Source organism: Debaryomyces hansenii, assembly GCF_000006445.2.
Source record: "Debaryomyces hansenii CBS767 chromosome G complete sequence".
In the NCBI taxonomy this organism is placed as follows: Eukaryota; Fungi; Ascomycota; class Pichiomycetes; order Serinales; family Debaryomycetaceae; genus Debaryomyces; species Debaryomyces hansenii.
Window position 1 is genome coordinate 1,742,837 of NC_006049.2, and position 12,781 is coordinate 1,755,617.

General features: G+C 35.6%; 7 protein-coding genes across 7 annotated transcripts; 4 read left to right on the forward strand and 3 right to left on the reverse strand. All coding sequences in view use genetic code 12, as the record gives it.

Moving 5' to 3' along the window:
* Nucleotides 1-12: 12 nt before the first annotated feature.
* DEHA2G21472g (DEHA2G21472p) lies at nucleotides 13-825 on the reverse strand (the record flags this gene model as incomplete). Its single annotated transcript, XM_462476.1, has 1 exon — nucleotides 13-825. One exon carries the CDS (start codon nucleotides 823-825, stop codon nucleotides 13-15), a length of 813 nt encoding a protein of 270 aa, XP_462476.2.
* A 387-nt stretch (nucleotides 826-1,212) lies between these two features.
* On the forward strand, nucleotides 1,213-4,317 carry DEHA2G21494g (DEHA2G21494p; the record flags this gene model as incomplete). The annotated part of the gene is made up of 1 exon (XM_462477.1): nucleotides 1,213-4,317. The coding sequence occupies one exon, from the start codon at nucleotides 1,213-1,215 to the stop codon at nucleotides 4,315-4,317; it is 3,105 nt and encodes a 1,034-aa protein (XP_462477.2).
* A 130-nt stretch (nucleotides 4,318-4,447) lies between these two features.
* Nucleotides 4,448-6,919, forward strand: DEHA2G21516g (DEHA2G21516p; the record flags this gene model as incomplete). The annotated part of the gene is made up of 1 exon (XM_002770638.1): nucleotides 4,448-6,919. One exon carries the CDS (start codon nucleotides 4,448-4,450, stop codon nucleotides 6,917-6,919), a length of 2,472 nt encoding a protein of 823 aa, XP_002770684.1.
* Nucleotides 6,920-7,299: 380 nt separating this feature from the next.
* On the reverse strand, nucleotides 7,300-8,646 carry DEHA2G21538g (DEHA2G21538p; the record flags this gene model as incomplete). The annotated part of the gene is made up of 1 exon (XM_462479.1): nucleotides 7,300-8,646. The coding sequence occupies one exon, from the start codon at nucleotides 8,644-8,646 to the stop codon at nucleotides 7,300-7,302; it is 1,347 nt and encodes a 448-aa protein (XP_462479.2).
* Nucleotides 8,647-8,903: 257 nt separating this feature from the next.
* Nucleotides 8,904-10,244, reverse strand: DEHA2G21560g (DEHA2G21560p; the record flags this gene model as incomplete). The annotated part of the gene is made up of 1 exon (XM_462480.1): nucleotides 8,904-10,244. One exon carries the CDS (start codon nucleotides 10,242-10,244, stop codon nucleotides 8,904-8,906), a length of 1,341 nt encoding a protein of 446 aa, XP_462480.2.
* Nucleotides 10,245-10,624: 380 nt separating this feature from the next.
* DEHA2G21582g (DEHA2G21582p) lies at nucleotides 10,625-11,077 on the forward strand (the record flags this gene model as incomplete). Its single annotated transcript, XM_462481.1, has 1 exon — nucleotides 10,625-11,077. The coding sequence occupies one exon, from the start codon at nucleotides 10,625-10,627 to the stop codon at nucleotides 11,075-11,077; it is 453 nt and encodes a 150-aa protein (XP_462481.1).
* Nucleotides 11,078-11,559: 482 nt separating this feature from the next.
* Nucleotides 11,560-12,774, forward strand: DEHA2G21604g (DEHA2G21604p; the record flags this gene model as incomplete). Its single annotated transcript, XM_462482.1, has 1 exon — nucleotides 11,560-12,774. One exon carries the CDS (start codon nucleotides 11,560-11,562, stop codon nucleotides 12,772-12,774), a length of 1,215 nt encoding a protein of 404 aa, XP_462482.2.
* Between the last annotated feature and the right edge of the window lie 7 nt (nucleotides 12,775-12,781).

Consider the following 12,781-nt stretch of genomic DNA (forward strand, 5'->3'; position numbering starts at 1 on the left):
CGAACCTATAAATCATAATGTAGAGTTAATAATATACTCAATTGGTTGGTTCCCTTTCCCACTAAAAAAATTATCGAATGTGCTTTCCATATGGGCTATGTTTGTATCGTACTGAATCAAGTTACCTTCACTGTCGTAAAAGTCATCATCAGAAGATTCATCAATACGGGCAACAGGCTCATCTTCCTTGGTATACATATGAGTTGTATAACGAGTTATTCTTCTGCATTGTAATTCTAAAATGTCTTGATTATCAGCAAAGTCCATGCTAGATTCAGAATTACTACTTGAAGACGGAATAGCAGGGTAGCATTCCAGTATTAGTATATCATCGTGTATAATTCGAAATGGAACGTTTTGGATCCATTTATTTACTTTTTCCTTGGGTGGCATGTTACTAGTTTTCCTAGGATTGAAGGTCGATGGAAACTCCAGCATAACCATATTAGAGTCCTCATTCAAAATGAAAAGTCCCTTCTGTGTTGGGCTAAGAGATGTTTTTTTTGTTGGAGATTCAATAACTCGCCCGACACAGATGTATCCTTCGGGAGCCTGCTTACTAGGAGAAATTATATGAGCCGGTCTGAGAGAATTCGATTGAATCTCTGAATAAAGCAATTGATGGTCCTGAGAACCATTATTCATAGTGGAGTTTGTAATTTTTTGTTCATTAGAATTCACTAGAATATAGTTCCTCTGAGAAAAATATGGTGAATATTGCTGCTGTTGCTGTAAATTCTGATAATTTTCAATACTTTCAAATTTCAGTGGAGTATTTCCATTATTGGGTGCCATAGTTATCTCTGAAACTGACTCCATGGCCATAGGAAATATATATTTCCTATATTAGTAAACAATTAAAAATTGAATAGAGGTATTATATATGGATTTGTGGAATTGCAAAAAGCCTTTTTGCAATCATCTTGAAAGCCGCAATTTGACTAAATTAACGATTTCTATATTTAACAAACTCGCTACATGAATTTGTCTCCCAATTATTAATAAATACTTTAATACCAAGCTTCAATAGTACGCTTATTGATGTTGGTAGTATGTTATTTAGACTGCCTATTTTGGTTTCTCTTAAGTGAAGAAGGTATCTGCATTATTATTACATAATCATCGAATTAATCTTCAAAAGAATGCAACTGTCTCTGTCTTGATTAGGAGTAAGAATTAATCGCAACCTATATGTATATATGATTTCCTGCAATGGGTGTCAACTCTTTATGGGATATTTTGGGACCATCAGCCAGGCCTGTTAGGTTAGAGGCGTTGTCAAGAAAAAAATTAGCTGTTGATGCATCGATTTGGATTTATCAGTTTTTGAAAGCAGTTAGAGATCAAGAAGGAAATTCAATGCCGCAAGCACATATAGTAGGCTTTTTTAGAAGAATATGCAAACTATTATATTTTGGGATATATCCTATTTTTGTTTTTGATGGTGGAGCACCGGCGTTGAAACGTCAGACAATTAATCAAAGACGGGAGAGAAGAGAAGGCAAAAAGGAAAGCAAAGAACAAACGGCTCGTAAATTATTAGCAATTCAAGTTCATAGAAAAGCGGATCAAGCAAAATATAGACCAAAAGATCAAGATTTCAATGATGAAACAGTGTACTTGGAAGATTTACCTAACTTACATCCTCTTCATGGGCCGGGTGGGGAAGGAGATAAAAACCAACTTTCACCAGAAAAGCATACCAAATTTGTGAAAAAGGACGAATATCACTTACCTGAATTAAAGAAAATAAAAGCACCTAATGGTGATTTAAGAATTATGCCAGAGGAGGAGGAGTTCGATGAGTTAGCAAAAGAATCATTTGATAATGTAAATGGAGTTGACATTAATACAGTTGACCCCAATTCCAAAGAATTTCTGGAATTACCATTAGAGACTCAGTACATGGTCTTGTCACATTTGAGATTGAGGTCAAGATTAAGAATGGGGTTCAATAAAGATCAATTAGAGAATTTGTTTCCAAACAGCATGGACTTTTCCAAATTTCAAATTCAACAAGTGCAAAAGAGAAACTTTTATACCCAAAAATTGATGAATGTCAGTGGAATGGGCGACGAGGGAAATGCTACTAGAAGGATTGCAGGTGACAAAGATAGAAAATACGCATTGGTTAGGAATGATGATGGATGGACTTTAGCATTAGATGAAAATGGATCTTCAATTGACAAGCCAATTGCATTGGATAGTAATACGGATGAGAATAAGGTAACGGTCGAAGCCAATAATAATAAAGATAGTAATAATAGTAATAAAAGCCATAAAGTCACAATTGTTGAATCTGATAATGAAGAAGAAGAAGAAGAAGAAGAAGAAGAAATTGAATGGGACGATGTACCATTAGAAGGAAATGATGTCGAGGAAACAGAAGAAGAAAAGGATGTTCAGAAAGCTATAATAGAATCTATATACAATATGTACGAAGATAAAACTTCAGATGACTCCCATTCGGCGAAAGAATTAAGACAAGCCATAGAAAGTTCAAAAAAAGATTTACTCGATCTAAAGATTAGGGAAGAGGATATGATACTGAATGGAATTTTAAATTGGAGAAACGATTTAATGACGGATGATTCTCAAGAACAACACGATTATCAGAAAAATGAAACCGAGTTGAAACCATTACCAGACTTGCAAAGTTTTTCGTTTGGCCAATCAATGTTATTTCAAAATGCCCTGGAAACTGAGGCAGATGATATTCAAAAGTCGGAAGCTAACAATGTGATATCTTCAGGTGATGACAAAAAGAATCCAACGTCAAATGTATTGACATTTCAGAAACAAATTAATTCGGATCTGGATAATCCTAAGAACGTGTACATGTCAGGAAAACACGAGCCGGAAGTAGTCCAACTGGAAGATGAACTAACTGATATGACGGAAGAACGATCAAATAGAACTACTGATAATAATAGTGGTACAACCGCCAATATAAAAAATCAACCGCTACCTCTGTGGTTCAATGAAGAAATATCCCAAATGGGAAATTATGAACAGGAGACATTCGTACCAGAAAACGATTCTAAAAAGAGAAAGTATCAAGAAGATGAAGAAGTGGGATTGATTTCATGGAACGAAGCTAAAGATATGATGGGGGATGATTATGAAAAGGATTATTCTGATGCTTCCATAGAAGAAGTCCAAGTTAATAATGATAAAGTAGTTGATAATAATAATAATTATAATAGTAATAATAATACATCTACAGATATAGGTCGAGTCGATAGTACAAGCGAACCGACAGCAAAAATAGCAGATGAAGCTAGGGATAAGGATAAAGAGAGAAAAGGAGTTGTATTGGATTACGATTTTGAAGAGGAGGATGAGGAACAGTTTATAGAGCAAATGAAAGAAGAGGAAAATGAACACGAAATGTTCAAGTCTCATATCAGAGCCAATCATGAAATTCCACCACCTCCTATTCATACAAGCATTACAAACGAGCAATTATTACAAGAACAATTACAGAAAGCTAAAAGAGACTCTGATGAAGTCACGGAAACTATGATTAGGGATGTTCAGGAACTATTGAGAAGATTTGGAATACCGTACATTACTGCACCAATGGAAGCTGAAGCCCAATGTGCTGAATTATTAAAGTTAAACTTGGTAGATGGTATCATTACCGATGATAGTGATTGCTTTTTATTCGGCGGTGACAAAGTTTATAAAAATATGTTCAATCAAAAGCAATACGTGGAATGCTATATAATGAACGATATAAACTCGAGAATGGGTCTATCGCAAGAAAAATTAATAGATTTAGCTCTTCTTCTAGGCAGTGATTATACAGAAGGGATCAAAGGAATTGGTCCAGTAATGGCAATGGAAATATTAGCAGAGTTTGGGTCTCTTAAAAAATTTAAACAATGGTTCGATGAGAATACAAAGACCACCGTTCCTCCAGATAAATCCGGTTTAACTAGTATCAAAAGGAGTTTGTTGAATAGAATTAAAAACGGGACGTTTTTTTTACCTGAATCATTCCCAGACAATGTAATCTTCGATGCCTACAAGCAACCTGAAGTTGATCATGACAAAAGTGAATTTAAATGGGGAGTTCCTAGTTTAGACCAAATCAGGTCCTTCTTGATGTATAATGTGAGTTGGTCACAAGCAAGAGTCGACGAAGTAATGGTACCGCTTATTAGAGATATGAACCGTAAAAAGGCTGAAGGTACCCAATCAACTATTAGTGAATTTTTTCCTCAGGACTATATTCAAACAAGAAAGGAGATTGGCTTGGGTAAGAGGATGAAAACTGCAGCACAGAGACTAAATAAGAACAAAAAAGGGTGAGAATATCTTCCAGAAATGTGTACATATTACCTAAATAGGAAATCTAGAAATACTATAGCGCTTTCACATATATTTCGATTCGAAACAGTATAGTAACTCCGTAGAAAGAACTTAAACCCCATAAAACAATATGACGGAGTCATTGGCCAAAATATCTTCAATGTTGGAATCCGCTAGGGATTTGACTATTGAAGTGGCCGCGTCTGCCTCCTCAAGGCTCTCGGAAACACCAAGTGCATTGAGACCTAAAGAGATTTCCAAATTATTGAATTCTAGAGTAGACAGAGACAATCTAAGTGGCATGAAGTGTGTAATATCTTCAATAGCAAGGGGGGAGGATGGGTTGCCCTACTTTGCTGATGTTGTTAAGAATATTACTTCTGCCAACAGTAAGGTAAAGAATTTAGTCTTGATATATCTTACGAGATATGCAGAGGTGGAACCTGATACAGCACTCTTGTCGATTAATTCCATCCAAAAATCTTTGAATGATAAGAATCCAATTGACAGAGCTAGTGCTATTAGATCAATGGCTGGTATCAGGATTGCATCTATAGCTCCAATATTGCTGTTATGTATTAAGAGAACCATTTCTGACCCCTCTCCATTAGTACGAGCATCAACGGCAATTGCTATTGGGAAAGTTTATGACATGGAAAACACGAAGAAGAAACAATTGTTTGAATATTTATCGAAATTATTAGCTGATAGCAATTCGCAAGTGGTTGGAACTGCTCTTAAGACATACTTTAAAGTCATGCCTTATTTGAAATCGTATAAGAAAAAATGGGAGCCAATACATGGGAACTTTCGTCGCTTTTGTAGTATTATCAGTGAATTAGATGAATGGAGTCAATCTTTTATGATTGAAATTTTAACAGAATACTCTAGAATATTTTTACCCAGACCAAAGCTTTATTTGAAAAATGATTCAAGTCAAGTAATTGACCTACCTGATGATTACTCGAAAATTCCTTATCATAAGTACGAGGTATCAATGGATAAAGATCTTCAATTGTTTGTTGATTCATTGAGAACGTTGATATACTCCAGATCAGAATTCGTTATTTTGAGTATATCGAAAGCAATATTTTCATTGACAGCTCCACGTATCTATAAAGACCTTCAAATAGACGTGGCTCTAACTCGATTAGCATGCTCATTGAATAATATCCAGGTTTCATTATACGCCCTACAAACAATTTCTTTAATATCTTTGAGTGACCAAACTATCTTTTCACCTCACTTTAAAAAGTTTTATGTATACCCTATGGATCCAATTCCAATTGCCAAAATAAAGTTACAAATTTTATCATTGTTAGCGAATGAAGATAATGTGAAATATATTTTCGAAGAATTAAAGTATTACTCAGTTAATTCAATGGAAAATAAGATTGCTAATGAGTCTATCAGGGCCATTGGTAGCTGCTCACAAATATCTCCGTATTGGAATGAGAAAATTTTGAAGTGGTGTTTGAAACAAATAAGAATTGCAGGTGGTTCATCGTTGAATGAATTACTAACTGTTATTAGATATTTAATACAACAAAAACAAAACTTTATGGACGAGAAGGAAAAGCAAGATATAATTAAAAGCACTTACAGATTATCATTAGTATTACAAGATCAGACATCTAATTTGGAAAGTGATGCGAAAGCTAGTATTATATGGATAATTGGAGAATTCACCGAAGCAGCCAACAATACTATAGGACCTGATGTGCTACGATTATTAATAAAAACTTTTGCATTCGAATCAGAAGTAGTTAGATATCAAACACTAGTCTTATCTGCAAAAATTTTATCTTTTGAATTAGACAAAGTTAAGAATGAAGTTGGTGATGATAATTATCTGGCAATTGAAGAGTTTTTACAAGAGAATATTGTATCTCAAATGTTTCAACATGTCTTACAATTAGCAAAGTATGATCCTTCATATGATACGAGGGACAGGGCTAGAATGTTTAACGTTTTGTTAAATACTGGCAGTAAGCAATCTCAGTTGGCTTCATTGTTTTTGCGCGTTCCTAAACCTGTTCCAATATCAACACTATTTTCAAAAGGAATTCAAACAGATGAAGTATTGACAACCAGTATATTGATGAAATATTTCAATATAACAGAATGGGCTGACCCTTCAACGCACCCCCCACCTTCAATAAGAAAGGTTGCACCTATTCAGTCCAATAATTTGGGCGGAAAGATTGTATCTATTTCGTCATCATCAATGCAAAATAAATCCACTTCTCCTGAACCACTATCAGAACATGCAATTTCTTCTCGACAATACCAGAATAGTAATGTTGATAAAATAATTCCTAAACCAGTATATCAGTTACAAAGTCTTGACGAATTCTTTGGAAGTGAAGAGGAAGAAAGTGAAGAGGAAGAGAGTGAAGAAGAGAGTGAAGAGGAAGGGAGTGAAGAGGAAGGGGGTGAAGAGGAAGGGAGTGAAGAGAAAGATAGTGAAGAAGAAGAGAGCGAAGAGGAAGAGAGTAACGAAGAAGAACATGAAGACGATATTGTGAGTCGCAGTGACGAAGATGAAAATGACTACTTACAGAAGTCTAGGGCTGAAAAGAGCACGGAAGGAACACCATAGAGACTAGGAATATATAAGTTTCTATTAGCACATATTCTATTTAATAAAGCACGAATTTCAAAGTTAAAGGAAAGTTTCATTTTGCAAGAATCGCAGTAAGTACCAAATACAGAAATGCACTGCAATTAGGCGATTGTGATATAGATTGTGCATTACATATTGAACCTAAGCGCATATATGTATTTATAACCAAAATAGATCTATAGAAAATATTTCGATTCGACTGCTAATATCAAGCAATGATAATATCCATATTTATATGTCAGGGATACTGGTTGTAGTCAAGATTTGAACTGATTGTGAACAAAAATTTTATTGTTAAAAACAAGATCTAAAGTGATGGTCCTTAATGATTAGGTATTTATCTATGGCATCAAAATTCATATCAGCGCCTCTTCAGTTTTATCTACAATACCGTTCGCATTCGAATGAACGGGTTCTCTAGTGTTTTGTCTTCTCGGCCATAATGACGGAACTTTAACAACCTGAAATCTTGGCTCTATACATCTTTCAATAAACCAACTTCTCAATTTACTTTCGATTAATGAAGATATCTTTGGAACATCTTGTAACTTGGCTCTAGATCCAATCAAAGATTTTACAGTAAATTCAAGTCTGTAATCCGGCGAGAAAGAGAACATCAATGCCGTTCCTGTGTCTTCTTGAGACCTTTTGGCCTTAGAGTGTTTCGTTTCAGAACTGGATGGTACATCATGGCTAGCTCTTGAGCTTGAATTATTCACAGGTGTTGGTTGTTGAGTTTGGTTTTGAGAATTCGGTTCATTAGATGGTCCAGGAGACGGAGTCGTAACGTTTTGTAGATCTAAAAACTCCTCATCGTTAGTATTTATTAAAGCAACAGTTAAACATCCTGAAAATCTAACTATGGACACTGATAATTGAACGGGTAACACAGCAGTTAAAGGTCTCGGATGATTCAACAAGAGTCTAGTCTCAATACCCAACGTTAATGTATCGGATAAATCAACATCAATTTTCGCTTCAAGTCTACCAGATCTATCTTTACTATGTTTTATACGACAGTTTGAAAAAATTGGAAAATCATCACCTATATCTATTTCTGTTAATTTAATCTTATCCATATAATCTGGTAGATCCAGGTTTGTTAAAAATTCATTTAAGGAATGATAAATATTGTCTGACAACAAGGCTTCAGTTCTTAATTGAGATATAGTTTGTGCAATAAGGACGTTAAACCAATCTAGTGATTCTGGTGAATGATTCTCCACATCATAATATGTCTTTTCCAATATCGTAGAGATCTTCGAAAGATTCGGCAGGTTGAGGTCATCTTCTTTATTATTATTTGGATCTTTATCTTCATTCAGTGTACCCCTTACATTTTTGTTTCTTTTGACAATAACGCCTGATATATCTTTATTGGAAGAACTAGTGGTGGTGGTTGTAGCTGAAGAATCAGCAAACACAAAAAATTTAATGAATATCGCTACCACTACAATCACGCTTAATTGACCAACAACAAGTCCTTGTGTAAAGCTCCATGTATGATTTAGAGTAGGGATTGAACTGGTGTGTACATTATCATTATTAAAAAGTTCTCGTTGTTGTTGAAACAATTCCTGTTGCGCCTTTAGTTGCGCCTGTAGTTGTTCAAACGATAGCAAATGTGCCCGTGTAGTTTCCGTATTATCTTCATCAGCACTTATTAGTTCGCTTGTTCCCGAATAAATAACACTTTCCGTCATAACGCATGTAATTACTTTGATGGATAGTATTATAGACTGATAAAAAACAAACTCGTCTTTTAGTTCGCACTTTACTATGATGGTTTTGATCAGATCAGATGCTATAAATTTGCCTACAATACAAAACAATTTTACTAATTATTTATATTAAGAAAAATGTAATCTTCAACATTGACAACGCCGAAGGATTAAGTCTAATACAGTGTTGAGCAGTATATTATAAGTTTTAAAGAATGTGACTTGTGTGCATGATAGGATTAACTAGATTTTTGAGTTCTCTTGTTGATCTTCTTTGAATTTTTAGGAGTACTTGTAACCGACTTGGAGGTCATTTTAGGCGACTTGGAACTTGATACAGAAGACGCCGAGGATTTATTATTGTTCAACTTCGAAGATCTTGTGGAAGATCTAGTCGATTTTCTAGATAAAGATTCCAGAGATGGTTCAGATTTCTCATTAGCTGATAATTCATCCCCTTTTATCCATCCTTTAACGTTAGCTAAAATAGATTTACCATTGAGGTCTTTATTAGCATTTCCGATATACTTGGAAGCAAAGTCCGTCAATGGAGAGTTGGCTCTTGAATTCACTTCATCAAATTCTGAAGTGATACTATTATTATCTGACAGGGAAGATGATCCTGTTTTCTTACCCCTGATATATTCCCTTACTTCGAAATAAAGATCTTTGGAAACATTATTAATATTTGTTTTATTTTTCGTCCAGTAGGATCTGAAATCATTAATATGCTTTTTGAATTCTAATTCATTTTTCTTTAACCAACTAACATTCAATTCTTCTCTTGTTGCACCACGGGCAAAGTTTCTCATCAAATACTTATCGTAATCTCTAATGATTTTGGTGATGATATCTGACGTTGAAATGCCCTCTGTTCTTTGGGTCGTTAAGAACATCCCCATTTCTTTGATAGGCTTATAAATATCGTCTGAATCGGTAGACGCGTATGGCAAATCATCATGGGCAACATAATCAATTTTATGCTGGAGTAAAAATTCAGTAGTTACACACCAAGGAGCATTGGGAATAACCTCATCAACCCATCTACAATGCTGCAATGTTTCGATTCTCTGTTGATCAGTCAACACGGTCAATCCCTTTCTCTTATGGGTTTCCACATCAGAAGGAATTCCACACACCAACGCAACATTAGGAAATGCTTTCTTGGCTTGCTCTAATTGCTTCATATGACCTAAGTGAAACAAATCAAACACCCCGTCAGCATAAATCCTGATAGGTCTATCTTTGGGTGGGATGTTAAACTTAAACCCAAGCGGCCTATATTTTCTTAATTCCTCTGGCAACTCAGCATCTAACTTTTTTTCATTCTCTTCAAACTCTATCTCTTCTTTAGTTTTAACCTTTCTTCTTTTGGTGTCACGCGTACCTTCTTTATCGCTTTCAGTAGTATCTGAATCATGTGGTGATTCAACTGGTGTTGGGGTTGCTGATTCACTATCCGCTCTCTTTCTCTTTCTAAATAACGATGCGATAGAATCAACAGAGATCGTTCTACCTAATGGACTACCAGTCCTCAAATCAGCAACTTCCGCAGAATTAGATCTAGAATCTTGGGACATTGTTTTTTACTTAATTAGATGAACAATTCCAAAAAATTTAACGGATCTAGGACCTTGATTTGCTCAACCACGAAAATAATATATTTTGATAAAGGTATCAAAATTTTACGTTTAATAAACAAAAAAATACCAAGAAACTTCGAATGGGATTAAAATGACCAATGACCAATAATTATAGTAATAATACTGATAAATATTGGGTTGTAGATACCTTACGCCAAACTAGCTAAGTAGTATTAAGAGCTTGAAAAATTAGACGGTACAATGTGGTCCCATGTGAACACAAAATCACGTGAAAAAATTCAATACATTGTACAGCAAACATACGGTGTAGCAAGACGTGAAGTTATAAGTGTATCTTGAAGGTTGTATTTAACATCATGTCGAGAATATATTCTATTTCAGATATTAAGTTACTCAAACCAAGTAAACTTCGCAGTTGGTTTAGAAATGGGTCTTCTACGGGGGCTGGAACGTTTGCCGTAGTAGACGTCAGAGAATCCGATTATGTTGGAGGCCATATAAAAGGATGCTACCACTATCCCGCTGGAAGCTTTGAGACCAGTTTTGGAGAACTTCAAGACAAACTTGTGAAGAATGAAATCAACGATGTAGTTTTCCATTGTATGTTATCGCAGGCAAGAGGGCCTAAGGCGACGTTGAGATTCATGAGATCGTTGAACGACGTCGACCCTAAGCAACGTGAATTTTTCGATAACTTGAACATATGGGTGTTACAGGGTGGGTTCTCGAAGTGGCAGCAAGAATACGGAGAGGATGTAGACGTGACTGAAGGCTATGACAAAGAATTATGGCAATTTGGAAATTTCTAGTCCTTTGTGTGGGATTCGAAGATCAACGCCGAATATTAGGCTTATATAGACTATACGAAAATATTATATTACTTGCTGGTGTTCGAGTCTTTGAGTTTGATTATCAGCTTATTTGATTCGCAGTGCTCTCGAGCCTTGTTTCGGCTTGTGTCTAGTTCCTTCGAAATTTATCAATATATTCTATTTAAGGTAACAGATACACGGTACTGGAATTTTTGTCACAGCCTGATTTTAGTTAAGCCATTTTCTGAGTCTCGGAAACCTTCATTATTATTTAATTTAACCAAGATGGGTGCTTAAGGTACGGTTCGCGTCTTTTCTAATGCCGGACAATTGAAAATTCAAATCCCGATGTTCCAAGGCTGCAAATTAACAATTCCTAAGCACCTTAATAGCTTAGTTAGTATATAAGGGTATAAATAGTCCATCATTTATGGACTGTTCTTGAATATAAGTATCTTTTTAATATTAATTAACATACAATGGTTCACATTAAGAAAAGTTTATTAGCACTCTCAGCCATAATTGCATTGAGTTCTGCTACATCTACCTCTAGTACATGCAATCCGATTTCATCGTCGAACTGTCCTGCTGATAAGGCATTGGCAACTGATCTTTCAGAAGATTTTTCAAGTAATTCAACACAATTCGAAGTTACGTCCACTGAATCTGGTGTGTCGTTTGGTGATGACGGATTGACATTAACTATTGCAAAACGTTTAGATAATCCAGCATTGAAATCTAAATTCTATATTATGTTTGGAAGAGTCGAAGTTCACATGAAGGCTGCTAATGGTACTGGTATTGTTTCTGATTTCTATCTTCAATCTGATGACTTGGATGAAATTGATATTGAATTCTTAGGAGGTGATGATACCCAATTCCAGTCAAATTACTTCTCGAAAGGTGACACCACCACATATGATAGAGGTGAATATCACACAGTTCTGGGAGATTCTCCTCAAACAGGGTTTCATAATTATACCATTGACTGGACCGAAGAAGAATGTGTATGGTATTTAGATGGTGAAGCTGTGAGAACTTTGAAGAATTCATCATCTGAAGGTTATCCACAAACTCCAATGTATCTTATGACTGGTGCCTGGGCTGGTGGTGATTCATCCAACGCAGCTGGTACTATTGAATGGGCTGGAGGTGAAACTGATTACTCTGAAGCACCTTTCTCAATGACAATTAAGAAATTAATTGTTAGTGATTATTCGACTGGTAAAGAATATTCCTACGGTGATCAATCGGGTGATTGGACATCAATTAAAGCTAAAGACGGTGAAATTAATGGTAGAATTGATAAGGTTAATATTGAAGGCGGTGACGATTCATCTTCCTCAAGCACCGAATCTTCGACCTCTGCTTCATCCACTTCAGCATCCGACTCGAGTTCTAGTTCGGATTCAAATGCATCAAAAACAGCCTCTTCATCTGGATCCTCGACAACATCTGGCTCCTCGACTACATCTGACAAGAGAGTAAACAGTTCAGAAGCAGTATCGACTTCACTTGAAGCAGAAGCCACAACCGTCTCTTCCACTAGTACTTCTGGCTCTTCCAAGAAGGCAAGCACTTCCAGCCCAGCTACTGCTTCTGTAAGCGAAAAATCTTCAGACAATTCCGCTTCTGGTTTCACAATTAGTTCAATGATGATTGGCGTTTCAATCTTAATGTCTATTCTTGTTTAAATTACCC